Source organism: Oncorhynchus gorbuscha, linkage group LG18, assembly GCF_021184085.1.
Source record: "Oncorhynchus gorbuscha isolate QuinsamMale2020 ecotype Even-year linkage group LG18, OgorEven_v1.0, whole genome shotgun sequence".
Lineage (NCBI taxonomy): Eukaryota > Metazoa > Chordata > Actinopteri > Salmoniformes > Salmonidae > Oncorhynchus > Oncorhynchus gorbuscha.
In genome coordinates, this window is record NC_060190.1 from 50,084,755 (window position 1) to 50,100,909 (window position 16,155).

The 16,155-nt window shown below is 51.7% G+C and overlaps 1 protein-coding gene across 3 annotated transcripts in view; it reads left to right on the forward strand.

Moving 5' to 3' along the window:
• Positions 1 to 15,366, forward strand: part of LOC124002587 (cell division control protein 42 homolog) — a 24,318-nt gene extending 8,952 nt beyond the window's left edge. For 2 of the 3 annotated variants that reach the window (XM_046310117.1, XM_046310114.1), the window contains exons 2-6: positions 2,942 to 3,082; positions 7,304 to 7,376; positions 7,706 to 7,815; positions 7,907 to 8,104; positions 13,321 to 15,366. In XM_046310117.1, coding sequence (XP_046166073.1) covers positions 2,978 to 3,082; positions 7,304 to 7,376; positions 7,706 to 7,815; positions 7,907 to 8,104; positions 13,321 to 13,410 — 576 coding nt within the window. In that variant the 5' untranslated portion in view covers positions 2,942 to 2,977 and the 3' untranslated portion in view covers positions 13,411 to 15,366. Of the gene's footprint in view, positions 1 to 2,941; positions 3,083 to 7,303; positions 7,377 to 7,705; positions 7,816 to 7,906; positions 8,105 to 10,464; positions 11,368 to 13,320 lie in introns of those variants that run through there. The other variant, XM_046310115.1, reaches the window with a different exon arrangement.
• Positions 15,367 to 16,155: the final 789 nt, after the last annotated feature.

A 16,155-nucleotide genomic window follows, 5' to 3' on the forward strand; every position in this document is an offset into this window, starting at 1 on the left:
AGTAGCCACCGTTTGCCTTGATGACAGCTTTGCACACTCTTGGCATTCTCTCAACCAGCTTCACCTGGAATGCTTTCCCAAAAATCTTGAAGGAGTTCTCACACATGCTGAGCCCTTGTTGGCTGCTTTTCCATCACTATGTGGTCCAACTCATCCCAAACCATCTCAATTGGGTTGAGGTCAGGTGATTGTGGAGGCCAGGTCATCTGATGCAGCACTCCATCACTCTCCTTGGTCAAATAGCCTTTACACAATCTGGAGGTGTATTGGGTCATTGTCCTGTTGAAAAACAAATGTTAGTCCCACTAAGCCCAAACCAGATGGGATTGCTTATTGCTGCAGAATACTGTGGTAGCCATGCTGGTTAAGTGTGCATTGAATCCTAAATAAATCACTGACAGTGTCACCAGCAAAGCATTTCAACACCATCACACCTCCTCCTCCATGCTTCACGGTGGGAACCACACATGCAGAGATCATCCGTTCACCTACTCTGTGTCTCACAAAGTCACGGCAGTGGAACCAAACATCTCAAATTTGGACTCATCAGACCAAAGGACAGATTTCCATTGGTCTAATGTCCATTATGTGTTTCTTGGACCAAGCAAGTTTCTTCTTATTATTGGTGTCCTTTAGTAGTGGTTTCTTTGCAGATATTAGACCACGAAGGCTTGATTCATGTAGTCTCCTCTAAACAGTTGATGTTGTCTGTTACTTGAACTGTCTGTTACTTGAACTTTTAAGCATTTATTTGGACTGCAATTTCTGAGGTGCAGTTAACTCTAATGAACTTAGCCTCTACAGCAGAACTAACTCTGGGTCTTCCTTTCCTGTGGCGGTCCTCTTGAGAGTCCGCGCTTGGTTTTTGCGACTTCAAGAACCTTGCAAGTTTCGTCAAGGCAATGTTCCGCATTGACTGACCATGTCTTAAAGTAATGATGGACTGTCGTTTTCTTTGCTTAATTGATCTGTCCTTGCCATAATTTGCTAAATTTCTTTCCTTATTAACTTTTAACAAGGCACACCTGTCAGTTGAAATGCATTCTAGGTGACAAACTCACTAAGCTGGTTGAGAGAATGCCAAGAGTGTGCAAAGCTGTCATCAAGGCAAAGGGTGGCTACTTTGAAGAATCTCCTATAAAATATATTTTAATTGAACTTTTTGGGGGGGGTTTCTACATGTCTGTGTTATTTCATGTAGAAAATAGTAAAAAATAAACAAAACCCCTTGCATGAGGAGGTGTCCAAACCTTTGACTGGTACTGTATATCTGTTACTGCTTGTTTTAGTCAATCTCCGTCGACCAACAGCCTAACGACCAAACAGTCGATTAATTGGAGTCAGCCTTAACATTTTATATAGACTTGTCTTTTCTTAACTGAATTTTTAGTGTGTTTCGGTTTTCTAATCAAGTTATTTGGCTATTTTGGTTAATGGCCTTGGTGCCCTGGCAGATTGGGAATCTCTTGAAGACCAAATGCCCCGGAGATCACAAAATTCCAGGCCTGGTTGTCTGTGTGAGTGGCCTGCTGTGGCTGGGGACTGACGTCACTATATTATCATGAAATAATATGGTAAATGATGTGTGTATACAGACAATGTTTTATTTTATTTAGGCTGATTTCAAATGTGTTGTGCCAATAACATCTGCCATTGTCTAGTACTGTGTGTGGATATGGGTTATTGATTTGCTACTAGATGTTGCTGTGCTAATGATAAAGCATTTAGGCCTCGCTGTCAAATCAGTGTCTTAGGTCAGTTTGATCCGTTTATATTTATCTATCCCAAAACATGTATAGCTGCAATTGAAAGTATGCCACCCTCTTCTTCCAGGTCAGATCTTTGTCTGCTTGTTGGTTTCTTCCCACTTCCTCTCTGTGGTTACTGATTTCCCCCCATTAAAACGGACCATTTCTGCGTTATTGCGTCTTGGTCTTGCTTGTTCTACGGGTAGTAGATGGGTAAAGTGAAGATCAGTGTGAGGTGTGTATTCCGTAGCATCACAAAACCCAGTGTTCCCCTCTCACTGATGGAGCCCATTTCTCCATGCCAGCAGCCCAACTCTGCTGTATGTGTGACCCTCCACAGCCATGCCTTGTTTGTGTGAATGACACTACTATGTAAATGACCCAAATGTCCTTCCCTCTGTCTATAGTTTTCTCCATTAGGGTCGTTTCTGGAGGTGTAGTTACAGAACAGGTCTCCTCCTATTGCCTCAGATCTAAAAGAATGGGATGAGTGGATTAGAAATATTCCTGACTCTCTATTCAACCCATCTGTCATCTATTGAAGAAATCCCCGTAATGCGGAAGGGTTTGGGGCAGGCAAGAGGTTTTACAGACCAGGCCTGCGTCAATCAGCTATGGAACAGGAGATGTCTGGGTGTTGACTGTAGTCACTGTTGCACCTCTTAACCAACACTTCTCTTTCACTGAACTGTGATGTGGTCTCTCTGGCTGGATGGCGTGTGTAATGAAAGCATGGGTTATGTAATGAGCAAGTGTGTAATGACAGGGAGAGGAGAGGGTAGTGTGTGTACATGACACCCCTGCATGTGTATTGAGAGTGGTTGTGTGTGGGTAGAGAAATGGAGGGAGATGGTCAGAAGACCCCATGGAAGAGATGTGTAATAGTGACTGTCAGAGCTCGGTCTGTCTCACTGGGTGAACTTCAGCTCATGATTATTCCAACCGGTCTTCTTCCTCATCTCTGATTCTCACGTTCACTCAGGGGCAGTATGCTGTCACTACCTCAGTCCACAGTCCAACCATGCTGCTTGGAATGGAGAATGTAAATGGCATGAAGACAACATTTTCATGTTATTTTAGAAACAGAAAAGCGTAGGCCTTGAACAGGGTGCTCATTAGCCTGTAGCTGTCTCCGAGGCTGTCGTTCTGCCGTTCTACCCACTAATCTCTCTTTTGGTTCTTTTACACTCTAGATCTTGAATGAGTAGAGAGGTTTCTAAAGCACAGCTATGCAAACGATCAAGTGTGTTGTGGTGGGTGACGGAGCTGTGGGTAAAACCTGTCTGCTCATCTCCTACACCACAAACAAGTTCCCCTCTGAATATGTACCCACGGTAAGTACCTTAAACACACACCTCTAACCCCTCTCTCGGTCTCTCGCTCGTGGCTCCCGCTCTCTCTCGCTCCCGCTCTCTCTCGCTCCCGCTCTCTCTCGCTCCCGCTCTCTCTCGCTCTCTCTCGCTCCCGCTCTCTCTCGCTCCCGCTCTCTCTCGCTCCCGCTCTCTCTCGCTCCCGCTCTCTCTCGCTCCCGCTCTCTCTCTCGCGCTCCCGCTCTCTCTCTCTCACTCCCGCTCTCTCTCTCTCACTCCCGCTCTCTCTCTCGCGCTCCCGCTCTCTCTCTCGCGCTCCCGCTCTCTCTCTCGCTCTCTCTCTCTCGCGCTCCCGCTCTCTCTCTCGCGCTCCCGCTCTCTCTCTCGCTCCCTCTCTCTCTCGCTCTCTCTCGCGCTCCCGCTCTCTCTCGCGCTCCCGCTCTCTCTCTCGCGCTCCCGCTCTCTCTCTCGCGCTCCCGCTCTCTCTCTCGCGCTCCCGCTCTCTCTCTCGCGCTCCCGCTCTCTCTCTCGCGCTCCCGCTCTCTCTCTCGCGCTCCCGCTCTCTCTCTCGCGCTCCCGCTCTCTCGCTCTCTCGCGCTCCCGCTCTCTCGCGCTCCCGCTCTCTCGCGCTCTCTCTCTCGCTCCCGCTCTCTCTCTCGCGCTCTCTCTCTCGCTCCCGCTCTCTCTCTCGCGCTCTCTCTCTCGCTCCCGCTCTCTCTCTCGCGCTCTCTCTCTCTCTCTCTCGCTCCCGCTCTCTCTCTCGCGCTCTCTCTCTCGCTCCCGCTCTCTCTCTCGCGCTCTCTCTCTCGCTCCCGCTCTCTCTCTCGCGCTCTCTCTCTCGCTCCCGCTCTCTCTCTCGCTCTCTCTCTCTCGCTCCCGCTCTCTCTCTCGCGCTCTCTCTCTCGCTCCCGCTCTCTCTCTCGCTCTCTCTCTCTCTCCCGCTCTCTCTCTCGCTCCCGCTCTCTCTCTCGCTCCCGCTCTCTCTCTCGCTCCCGCTCTCTCTCTCGCTCCCGCTCTCTCTCTCGCTCCCGCTCTCTCTCTCGCTCCCGCTCTCTCTCTCGCTCCCGCTCTCTCTCTCGCTCCCCGCTCTCTCTCCCGCTCTCTCTCCCGCTCTCTCCCGCTCTCTCCCGCTCTCTCTCGCTCCCGCTCTCTCTCGCTCCCGCTCTCTCTCTCTCGCTCCCGCTCTCTCTCTCTCGCTCCCGCTCTCTCTCTCGCTCCCGCTCTCTCTCTCGCTCCCGCTCTCTCTCTCGCTCCCGCTCTCTCTCCCGCTCTCTCTCGCTCCCGCTCTCTCTCGCTCTCCCGCTCTCTCTCGCGCTCCCGCTCTCTCTCGCGCTCCCGCTCTCTCTCGCGCTCCCGCTCTCTCTCGCGCTCCCGCTCTCTCTCGCGCTCCCGCTCTCTCTCGCGCTCCCGCTCTCTCTCGCGCTCCCGCTCTCTCTCGCGCTCCCGCTCTCTCTCGCGCTCCCGCTCCCTCTCGCGCTCCCGCTCCCTCTCGCGCTCCCGCTCTCTCTCACGCTCTCGCTCACTCTCCCGCTCTCGCTCCCGCTCTCTCTCCCGCTCTCTCTCCCGCTCTCTCTCCCGCTCTCTCTCCCGCTCTCTCTCCCGCTCTCTCTCCGGCTCTCTCTCCGCGCTCTCTCCCGCTCTCTCTCCCGCTCTCTCTCCGGCGCTCTCTCCCGCTCTCTCCCGCTCTCTCTCGCTCTCTCCCGCTCTCTCTCGCTCTCTCCCGCTCTCTCTCGCTCTCTCCCGCTCTCTCTCGCTCTCTCTCTCGTTCCCGCTCTCTCTCTCGTTCCCGCTCTCTCTCTCGCTCCCGCTCTCTCTCTCGCTCCCGCTCTCTCTCTCGCTCTCGCTCTCTCTCTCGCTCTCGCTCTCGCTCTCGCTCTCGCTCCCGCTCTCGCTCCCGCTCTCGCTCCCGCTCTCTCTCTCGCTCCCGCTCTCGCTCCCGCTCTCTCTCTCGCTCCCGCTCTCTCTCGCTCCCGCTCTCTCTCGCTCCCGCTCTCTCTCTCCCGCTCTCTCTCTCTCTCGCTCCCGCTCTCTCTCGCTCCCGCTCTCTCTCGCTCCCGCTCTCTCTCGCTCCCGCTCTCTCTCTCGCTCCCGCTCTCTCTCTCGCTCCCGCTCTCTCTCTCTCTCCCGCTCTCTCTCCCGCTCTCTCTCTCCCGCTCTCTCTCTCCCGCTCTCTCTCTCCCGCTCTCTCTCTCGCTCCCGCTCCCGCTCTCTCTCTCTCTCTCGCTCTCTCTCTCGCTCTCTCTCTCGCTCCCGCTCTCGCTCCCTCTCTCTCGCTCCCTCTCGCTCCCGCTCTCTCTCTCGCTCCCGCTCCCGCTCTCTCTCCCGCTCTCTCTCCCGCTCTCGCTCTCTCGCTCCCTCTCTCTCGCTCCCTCTCTCTCGCTCCCGCTCTCGCTCCCGCTCTCTCTCGCTCCCGCTCTCTCTCTCGCTCGCTCCCGCTCTCTCCCGCTCTCTCTCTCGCTCCCGCTCTCTCTCGCTCCCGCTCTCTCTCGCTCCCGCTCTCTCTCTCGCTCCCGCTCTCGCTCCCGCTCTCTCTCTCGCTCCCGCTCTCTCTCTCGCTCCCGGCTCTCTCTCTCTCGCTCCCGCTCTCTCTCTCGCTCCCGCTCTCTCTCTCGCTCCCGCTCTCTCTCTCGCTCTCGCTCCCGCTCCCGCTCCCGCTCTCGCTCCCGCTCCCGCTCTCGCTCCCGCTCTCGCTCCCGCTCTCGCTCCCGCTCTCGCTCCCGCTCTCTCTCTCGCTCCCGCTCTCTCTCTCGCTCCCGCTCTCTCTCTCGCTCCCGCTCTCTCTCTCGCTCCCGCTCTCTCTCTCGCTCCCGCTCTCTCTCTCGCTCCCGCTCTCTCTCTCGCTCCCGCTCTCTCTCTCGCTCCCGCTCTCTCTCTCGCTCCCGCTCTCTCGCTCCCGCTCTCTCGCGCTCTCTCGCGCTCTCTCGCTCCCGCTCTCTCTCGCTCCCGCTCTCTCTCGCTCCCGCTCTCTCTCGCTCCCGCTCTCTCTCGCTCCCGCTCTCTCTCGCTCCCGCTCTCTCTCGCTCCCCTCTCTCTCCCGCTCTCTCTCGCTCCCGCTCTCTCTCGCTCCCGCTCTCTCTCGCTCCCGCTCTCTCTCGCTCCCGCTCTCTCTCTCTCTCGCTCTCTCGCTCTCTCGCTCCCGCTCTCTCGCTCCCGCTCTCTCGCTCCCGCTCTCTCGCTCCCGCTCTCTCGCTCCCGCTCTCGCTCTCTCTCCCGCTCTCTCTCCCGCTCTCTCTCCCGCTCTCTCTCCCGCTCTCTCTCCCGCTCTCTCTCCCGCTCTCTCTCTCCCGCTCTCTCTCTCCCGCTCTCTCTCTCCCGCTCTCTCTCTCCCGCTCTCTCTCCCCCGCTCTCGCTCCCGCTCCCGCTCTCGCTCCCGCTCTCTCTCTCGCTCCCGCTCTCGCTCCCGCTCTCTCTCTCGCTCCCGCTCTCGCTCCCGCTCTCTCTCCCGCTCTCTCTCTCGCTCCCTCTCTCTCGCTCCCTCTCTCTCGCTCCCGCTCTCTCGCTCCCGCTCTCTCTCTCGCTCCCTCTCTCTCGCTCCCGCTCTCCCTCTCTCTCGCTCCCGCTCTCCCTCTCTCTCGCTCCCGCTCTCTCTCTCTCTCGCTCCCGCTCTCTCTCTCGCTCCCGCTCTCTCTTGCTCCCGCTCTCTCTCGCTCCCGCTCTCTCTCTCGCTCCCGCTCTCTCTCTCTCTCGCTCCCGCTCTCTCTCTCTCGCTCCCGCTCTCTCTCTCTCTCGCTCCCCGCTCTCTCTCTCTCTCGCTCCCGCTCTCTCTCTCTCTCGCTCCCGCTCTCTCTCTCTCCCGCTCTCGCTCCCGCTCTCTCTCTCGCTCCCGCTCTCTCTCTCTCGCTCCCGCTCTCTCTCTCGCTCCCGCTCTCTCTCTCGCTCCTGCTCTCGCTCCCGCTCCCTCCCGCTCTCTCTCCCGCTCTCTCTCTCCCGCTCTCTCTCTCCCGCTCTCTCTCTCCCGCTCTCTCTCTCCCGCTCCCGCTCTCTCTCTCGCTCCCGCTCTCGCTCCCGCTCTCTCTCTCGCTCTCTCTCTCGCTCCCGCTCTCGCTCTCGCTCTCTCTCTCGCTCCCGCTCTCGCTCCCGCTCTCTCTCTCGCTCCCGCTCTCTCTCCCGCTCTCTCGCTCCCTCTCTCTCCCGCTCCCTCTCGCTCCCGCTCTCTCTCTCGCTCCCGCTCTCGCTCCCGCCCGGCTCCCCGCTCTCTCGCGCGCCCCTGTCTCTCTCTTTCTCTCATGTGTCTCTGTGTTGCAGGTGTTTGACAACTATGCTGTAACTGTAATGATAGGAGGGGAGCCCTACACCCTGGGCTTGTTTGACACTGCAGGTACAGTCTACACTGGATTCAAATCAAATATTTAAAATGTGTGTCATTGCTATTTTAGATTAGGGTGTGTCCTGGTCTCTATAAAGTGGAGAGTTTTGGCTCTGCCTCAGTCTGATCAAAGACACCCTGCCTTCTCTGGATGGCCTGAATGCTGATGCCAATGTCCCCTAGTGTGTCGGTGTATACATGGAAGTGCATGTTCCATGTGTGTGTGTGTGTGTGTGTGTGTGTGTGTGTGTGTGTGTGTGTGTGTGTGTGTGTGTGTGTGTGTGTGTGTGTGTGTGTGTGTGTGTAGGCTAACGTTGTGTGTGCTCTCTCTCTCCCCCCAGGTCAGGAGGACTACGACAGGTTACGACCTCTGAGTTATCCCCAGACAGATGTCTTCCTCGTCTGTTTCTCCGTCGTTTCCCCCTCCTCCTTCGAAAATGTCAAAGAAAAGGTTGGCCTTCTCTTCCTCCCATCTTCTGCTGCTGCCTCTCTTCCAGTCTCCTCCCGTGTCACTCACACACTCTCTAACCCGTGTGTTCCAGTGGGTTCCAGAGATCACCCACCACTGTCCAAAGACCCCGTTCCTGTTGGTGGGGACTCAGATAGATCTGCGAGACGACCCGTCCACCATAGAGAAGCTGGCCAAGAACAAACAGAAGCCCATCACTCTTGAGACGGCAGAGAAACTGGCCAAAGACCTCAAGGCCGTCAAATATGTGGAGTGCTCAGCCCTCACGCAGGTAAGACCACACTGTCGTGCAACCTCACACACACACACAGTCCCCACACATGTATGAGCGAAGAGAGACACATGCTACACGCCCCCAGCCTAGCACATGCAAGTCCCTTCCACAAACACGTTAGAACATCATCAGAGTCACTCCCACACATCTTCACAATCCTGAAATCACACAGGACACTTGCAGCTAAGTTTTCTCTCTCGTCTCTGGTCAGCTGAAGTGAGCGGACATTAAGAAATGCACCATTTTGTTTCAATGCTACATATCATCTGTCACGGCTCAAAGAAACAAGAAAGTGGATGGAGAACGGTACAGAGTGTTGGTCCACGGACTGGCTGCGTGTTCTGATCTGTGTCGTATCCTGACCCTTATAGCAGGCGGTACTAGTGCCCTGAAACCTCAACGTGTCTGGTTCAACTCCCACTCTGGCTGTTCCCTGTGAATCAATAGAGGAACCTACTAAACCCACCTCCATCTGTGCATTGAAATAAAAAGTTGAATGTTTCAACTAATTCATTTGCTTATATCGATGAGTGTTTTATTCTTAGCCAGTCTTATGTTTTATTCTACATTATTGACTGAGTTCCCACTAGTGGCCAGTTTCAAAGCTGCAAAAAGGTGTTTTTGAGGCTACTGTCAGATAAGCACATTCTTTTTCAGAAATTGTTAATAGCTTCTCCAATAAGTGACCGTACTTCATATATAAAATGAGGAGATGAATGTGCTTATGTATTGATATGATAGTATATTTCCTTACTATTTCTTAAAATGTGAAAATGTGCCAATTAAGCCCGGTGTGTGCCAATTAAGCCCGGTGTGTGCCAATTAAGCCCGGTGTGTGCCAATTAAGCCCGGTGTGTGCCAATTAAGCCCGGTGTGTGCCAATTAAGCCCGGTGTGTGCCAATTAAGCCCGGTGTGTGCCAATTAAGCCCGGTGTGTGCCAATTAAGCCCGGTGTGTGCCAATTAAGCCCGGTGTGTGCCAATTAAGCCCGGTGTGTGCCAATTAAGCCCGGTGTGTGCCAATTAAGCCCGGTGTGTGCCAATTAAGCCCGGTGTGTGCCAATTAAGCCCGGTGTGTGCCAATTAAGCCCGGTGTGTGCCAATTAAGCCCGGTTTGCATTGCCCGGTGTGTGCCAATTAAGCCCGGTGTGTGCCAATTAAGCCCGGTGTGTGCCAATTAAGCCCGGTGTGTGCCAATTAAGCCCGGTGTGTGCCAATTAAGCCCAGTTTGCATTGAAACATGGGGTAGTGTGCTTCTCTAATATTCAATGAGCGTAAATGTTATTTTTGTTCAGATTTAGAAACCTCTGTAGTCCAAGACTTTTGTGTGATATCAGGGCTAGAATACATCCAAGTGGTGGACAAATGGGAGCAGAATTATTTAAACAAATTTTTTGCTGAATTCCTGGTGATTTTACGATCTATTTTGACCAAAAACAAAAATATGGCCTGTTGCCGACCACAGTCATAAGAAATGGGAAAAGTGAAGGAGTACAGCGATCACCTCCCTCTCATACGGCCATCTTGTGCCCTATGGTGTTACTCGGTGGGAGTCGAGGGCTTTACTGTAATGGAAACCATGGGCCATAGTGGATCATAACTGTGGCCAAGTTTAGGTCTCCCTCCCCAACCCCATCTTGTGTCTCTTCCTCTCCTGCGCTGCCCTGGCATCCTGCCCCCGTCCTTCCTCTCTCTAGACCAGCTTCCTCTGCTGTAAGAGCTGCTGATGCAATATCCTGTTTCCTGTGTGACTGTTCTGCCTGCCAGTCAGATGTTTCCCTAACCACCCGTCCTGGGTCAGATGTTATTTGCACCTGATAATGAAGGTTGGGACAGGGGGGTAGGGTCATTTGATCCTAGATATGTGGGTCAGGGAAACTTCTATCTCAAACGCTTCAGCTCCGATCTTGCAGGGCAGTATCTCCATAGTCTAGAGGTTTCCTCATCTCCTCTACCAACTTTAGCTATCTTCCAGTCCTCTTTAGTCTCCTTGTGCTCTGTTTTTCTACACAATGTTGCACTTACTCTTTCTCACTACCCTCTCCCTCTCTAATGTTGCTACTCTCCCTCTCTACTCTCTCCCTCTCTACACTCTCCCTCTCTACCCTCTCCCTCTCTACCCTCTCCCTCTCTACCTCTCTCCTACTCTCTACTTCCCCCCTCCTCTTTCTCCCTCTTTCTCCCTCTCTACACTCTGTTTCCCTATCCCCTACTTTCTTCTCTCCCTCTCTACCCTCATCTCAACTTCCTTTTTTTCTATCTGTTTGCTATCCTACGTTCTTCTCTGCTCATCTCAACCTTTTTTCTGTTTGCTGTGCTAACTGTTGTCGTTTTCTCCCCTCCCCTTTGTCGTTATAGCGAGGGCTGAAGAATGTATTTGATGAAGCTATCCTAGCCGCCCTAGAGCCACCAGAGACGCAAAGAAAGAGGAAGTGCTGTATATTCTAATGTCTTTCTCTCCTTGTCTGCTGCTTACTTTTAGTTTAAACCCAACCAACCACCTCTTCAAGCTATCCCCTTTACGACAGTGTTACTTAATATTGAGTGTTACTGACTCTTCCTTCCCTCCCCTTTTTGTTTACTTGTCCTCATGGCCTTACTGTGCCTGAAGGACTGTGTCCGTTGCTCTTGGGTTTTCTCAGATCTATCAGTGCTGACTTTGGGTTTGGTTAATCACATCACTTATCCTCTCAGGGCAAATCTCAAATGACACCCTATTGCCCATAGTGGACCAAGTAGTGTACTTTGTGGGAATTAGGATGTGATTTGAGACACGGCCTATGTCTTCTTCTTTGGTTAGTGTTTCTCCTTCTGTTATGGTGTTTGGAGAGTCCAGAGTTAAGGGAGTGTCTGATTTACTTGACTCCACAGCATTGTGATTTAAGCACCAATTCTAGGAGCCTCCATGATTCCTAATGTTGTGTTTTTGTACTACTGCTGGTGTATGACGAGACTGAGGTGTGACCGTGGTGACATTTAGGGCTATCAAGTGCCAGAGCCACAGATGGAGAGTTTGGTGCAGTGTGGACTGATGACCGACCGTTGAACTTTAAAGCCAAACTTGCAAAGGGAAGCAATGGAATTAGAGCCAGAACCCAGTAGCAGCATCACGGGGCCCAAACTCTCTCTCTGTTCCACTCTGTTATGTTCCATTGCTGCAGTTCATATCTAGCCATCTTGGGAGTTTAAAAAGATTAAAAAGCTAATATAATTGTGTGGAATTATTTGTGAAATTAATGAATAAAGGACTACTAAAATTGCTATCCTTTTCCTCTGCCTCTCCTTTCCTTCCTCTATCTATGGGGACAGCTGGATAGCAGCTCAGTAGTGCTCGGTCCTCTGGCCGCACAGCCTCCAAGACCAGTATGATATAGAGCCTAAACTCTGGTCTTCAAATAGAAGTCTTGCCATAGGTTTTCTGTGGGGTTTCTCGAGTTTCCCCGAACAGAGGGATACATGGGTTTCCTGCTCTGCTCATCTGCATTATACGACTCTCACATGACATGGCCCAAGGCATTCCTTCCAATCCTCAGCTGCTCTGTGTGTGCTGCTCTGACTAATTGCATGTTGATCTGCAGACGCCATGGGAGGTTCTGGCTAACAGTAGCGTCTTTAGTGATCAGGGTAAACCTGTGTGTCTTTCTCAACACCTTTTTGACTTTAGTGGTCTGACTTTGGTTGTTTATACTTGAATCCCCTTGGGCCCTGTGTGTGTGTCTCTGAGCCCATGTCCTCTCCTACCTCCACTTTCTTGTTTGCCCGGCCTTTGTTTTGAACGCTCACTGCCCGATCCAACTTCACTTTGACATGAATCAATGCAGGTAGTATTACTATTTTCCTTTGTTGATAATATCCCCGGTTGTCTTTGTTCATTTCCAGCCCTCTATGAGAATGAAGTATTATTTCCTTTTATGTCTAATGCTATGGTTTAGTTTGCACTTGATCTTTTAACCCCTTTGTGTTCTATTAAGTTGAATGCCCTTTTATTGAGCCTGTGTGTGTGTGTGTGTGTGTTGCCCCTTCATTGAGCCTGTGTGTGTGTGTTGCCCCTTCATTGAGCCTGTGTGTGTGTGTTGCCCCTTCATTGAGCCTGTGTGTGTGTGTTGCCCCTTCATTGAGCCTGTGTGTGTGTGTTGCCCCTTCATTGAGCCTGTGTGTGTGTGTGTTGCCCCTTCATTGAGCCTGTGTGTGTGTGTGTGTTGCCCCTTCATTGAGCCTGTGTGTGTGTGTGTGTTTGCCCCTTCATTGAGCCTGTGTGTGTGTGTGTGTTGCCCCTTCATTGAGCCTGTGTGTGTGTGTGTGTTGCCCCTTCATTGAGCCTGTGTGTGTGTGTGTGTTGCCCCTTCATTGAGCCTGTGTGTGTGTGTGTTGCCCCTTCATTGAGCCTGTGTGTGTGTGTGTGTGTTGCCCCTTCATTGAGCCTGTGTGTGTGTGTGTGTGTTGCCCCTTCATTGAGCCTGTGTGTGTGTGTGTGTTGCCCCTTCATTGAGCCTGTGTGTGTGTGTGTTGCCCCTTCATTGAGCCTGTGTGTGTGTGTGTTGCCCCTTCATTGAGCCTGTGTGTGTGTGTGTTGCCCCTTCATTGAGCCTGTGTGTGTGTGTGTGTTGCCCCTTCATTGAGCCTGTGTGTGTGTGTGTGTGTGTGTGTGTGTTGCCCCTTCATTGAGCCTGTGTGTGTGTGTGTTGCCCCTTCATTGAGCCTGTGTGTGTGTGTTGCCCCTTCATTGAGCCTGTGTGTGTGTGTGTTGCCCCTTCATTGAGCCTGTGTGTGTGTGTGTTGCCCCTTCATTGAGCCTGTGTGTGTGTGTGTGTTGCCCCTTCATTGAGCCTGTGTGTGTGTGTGTGTTGCCCCTTCATTGAGCCTGTGTGTGTGTGTGTTGCCCCTTCATTGAGCCTGTGTGTGTGTGTGTGTTGCCCCTTCATTGAGCCTGTGTGTGTGTGTGTGTTGCCCCTTCATTGAGCCTGTGTGTGTGTGTGTGTGTTGCCCCTTCATTGAGCCTGTGTGTGTGTGTGTTGCCCCTTCATTGAGCCTGTGTGTGTGTGTGTTGCCCCTTCATTGAGCCTGTGTGTGTGTGTGTTGCCCCTTCATTGAGCCTGTGTGTGTGTGTGTTGCCCCTTCATTGAGCCTGTGTGTGTGTGTGTTGCCCCTTCATTGAGCCTGTGTGTGTGTGTGTTGCCCCTTCATTGAGCCTGTGTGTTTTGTTTTTATCCACAGAAAGGACTAAAGAATGTGTTTGATGAGGCGATACTGGCTGCGCTGGAGCCTCCCGAGCCCAAGAAGAAACGCAAATGTGTGCTGCTATGAATGACCCCAACTCTCACACACATGTACACCCTCCCCTTCACCCCCCCCCCCATCCCCTCCTCCCTTGCTCTGCTAAGGCTGATTGACAGCCATGCACTCTGAAGCGAAGTATAGGAACAAACAAAAGTTTCAGATTAGACTCTGCAATAAGGAGCGATGAGTTCCTCCATCCCTGTGTTCAACCAGCGGACCAACGGGAAGAGAGGCACAGAAGAGAACCTAACCCAGCTTGTAACCGTGACTACCGTGGCCACACTCCCATTCCAGTTACAACAGTCAGAGCTTTCAGATGGACAGCGCGAGACTGGTGCATCTCACTAGGCTCAAGTTGATTTCTCTATTTTTTTTTCCCTTTCTCTACACTGGTCTCCAAGTAAATTGTTAGCAAAAGGAATATGATGGATGCCTACTGGGCATTGTCTTTAAACATCAGTGAAGATGAAAGGGAAGGAGACGAGGAGAGGCAGTAACTATAGTCTATTGAGATTCAGCCCTGTACTCAAGGAGAAGGCCAAAACATGCCCCCTTTTACTCTCCAAAGGGTTTAAACCTTCCAGGTGGTTAGATAACACAGGCTGTCATACAGGTGACTTAAGCTGTTGTAGGGTTGACGTAAGCTGTCAAGGTGTCATAACCGCTCATTGGTGATAGGACAGCAGGCTGATTTAAAGTATGACATCTTACTGTCTTTGACAGCTTTCTCTGTCAGTGGTGTTGATTTGGCTCTGAGCCACTTAGCTCCTGTGCACTTCTGATAGACCTATGCTCCGCCTTCAAATGAAATGGCTCAGAGTGACAGCTTGACACGCTGCTGTAGTATTAAGCTCCACCCCTCACGACGAGTACATCAAGCACCCAATCCCGCTGCTCCACCTCCAACACCACCTGATAAAGCAAAGTAGCCATTTTTTATTTGTTTTCTTTGCCAAAGTCTCCCCTCCTTTCCTAGTGACAGAACAGTCTGCCATTTTAATGATCAATCCCAAATGATGCCCCACCACCTGGGCTCTTTAGTAAATCAAGTAGATGGGGAAATATTTTATGACCATACTGCTTATACCGATCCAAATCCTTTCAGAACTGTACTGTAGGGGAAGAGGTTAGAGTAGACTAGACTGGCATTACTGAAGAACTAAAGGCATCCTGTCGCGATGGGTCTTGATGCAGGAATTGGCCTTTTGAAGCAGGGAACTTAAACAGTGTTAGCAGAAGAAGTTGTTGCCAGGGACCAAGGGAGAGTTAGCTGAACTCTGTCTCAACGTTATGGTAACCATAGAACTATTAGTGAAGCTGACTTGTTCTAAGCAACGTTCTGTTGTGTGTAGACCGGTGGCCATATTTTGTCCCATTTGGATGAATGAATTGATGCTTATAGCATCAGAATTCTGTGCCTTTCTCAGTGTTCTATATTGTCATGCTGCGATGGCAATGCTATTGTGCCGCCATGATAGGTGTACCTCCTAATAAATCTGTGGTATGAGGGACTGTGTCGGTTCTATTACTTGTAATTCTGTGGTGGTAACGTTGTGGTAATGCCTGTAGGTGAGCCCCTGGTCTCCTCTGCGGTCAAAGGTAAACAGATTTAATAATAATAAGCTGGCACATGCGTCAATGTAGGCTCCAGATGTTTTACCATAATCTGTTTTATTTTTTAATTTTAAAAAGGTTACTTCCTGTCCTTTTCCACTTAGGGTCCGGAACTCAGCTGAACTCTGACACACCAGCTACAAACACCAATGACCTCCAATGACAGGGAATGTCTGTCAACCCTGGATTGTGATTGGTTGGTAGACACTGGTGGCTCCGAGGTTGGGTTGACGTCCAGACCAAGTTAACATTATTGTTATTATAACTGTTGTTGTTTTGGTGCGAAACCAAATGCTTTGTCTTACGTCTCTGTTCTTTGTATATGCATTCTTTGAAACAAATATTAAACTTATACCTTAATTGCCTTCACTCCTTTTCCTTGGCCATTCTTATTCATCAGGCAGTTTACCGAATTATTGAGGTGGTGCTCAAGGGACAAATGCACTACATGACCAAAAGTCATGTCGGCTCGTCGGAACATCTCATTCCAAAATCATGGGCATTAATATGGAGTTGGTCCCCCTTTGCTGCTATAACAGCCTCCATTCTTCTGGGGAGGCTTTCCACTAGATGTTGGAACTTTACTGCGGGGACTTGCTTCCATTCAACCATAAGAGAATTAGTGAGGTTGGGCACTGATGTTAGGCGATTTGGCCTGACTCAGTCGGCGTTCCAATTCATCCCCAAGGTGTTCGGTGGGGTTGAGTTCAGGGCTCTATGCAGGCCAGTCGAATTCTTACACCGATCTCGTCAAACGATTTCTTTATGGACCTCTCTTTGTGCATGGGGGCATTGTCATGTTGAAACAGCAAAGGGCCTCTTCCTCCAAACTTTACAGTTGTCACTATGCATTGGGACAGATAGTGTGCTCCTGTCATCCCCCAAACCCAGAGTCGTCTGTCGGACTGCCAGATGGTGAAGTGTGATTCATCACTCCAGAGAATGCTTTTCCACTGCTCCAGAGTCCAATGATGGCCATCTTTACGCCACTCCAGCCGATGCTTGGCATTGAGCATGGTGATCTTAGGCTTGTGTGCTGCTGCTCGGCCATGAAACCCGTTTCATGAAGCTCCTGATGAACAGTTATTGTGCTGATGTTGTTTCCAGAGGCAGTTTGGAACTCCGTGGTGAGTGTTGCAACCGAAGACCGACTTGTAC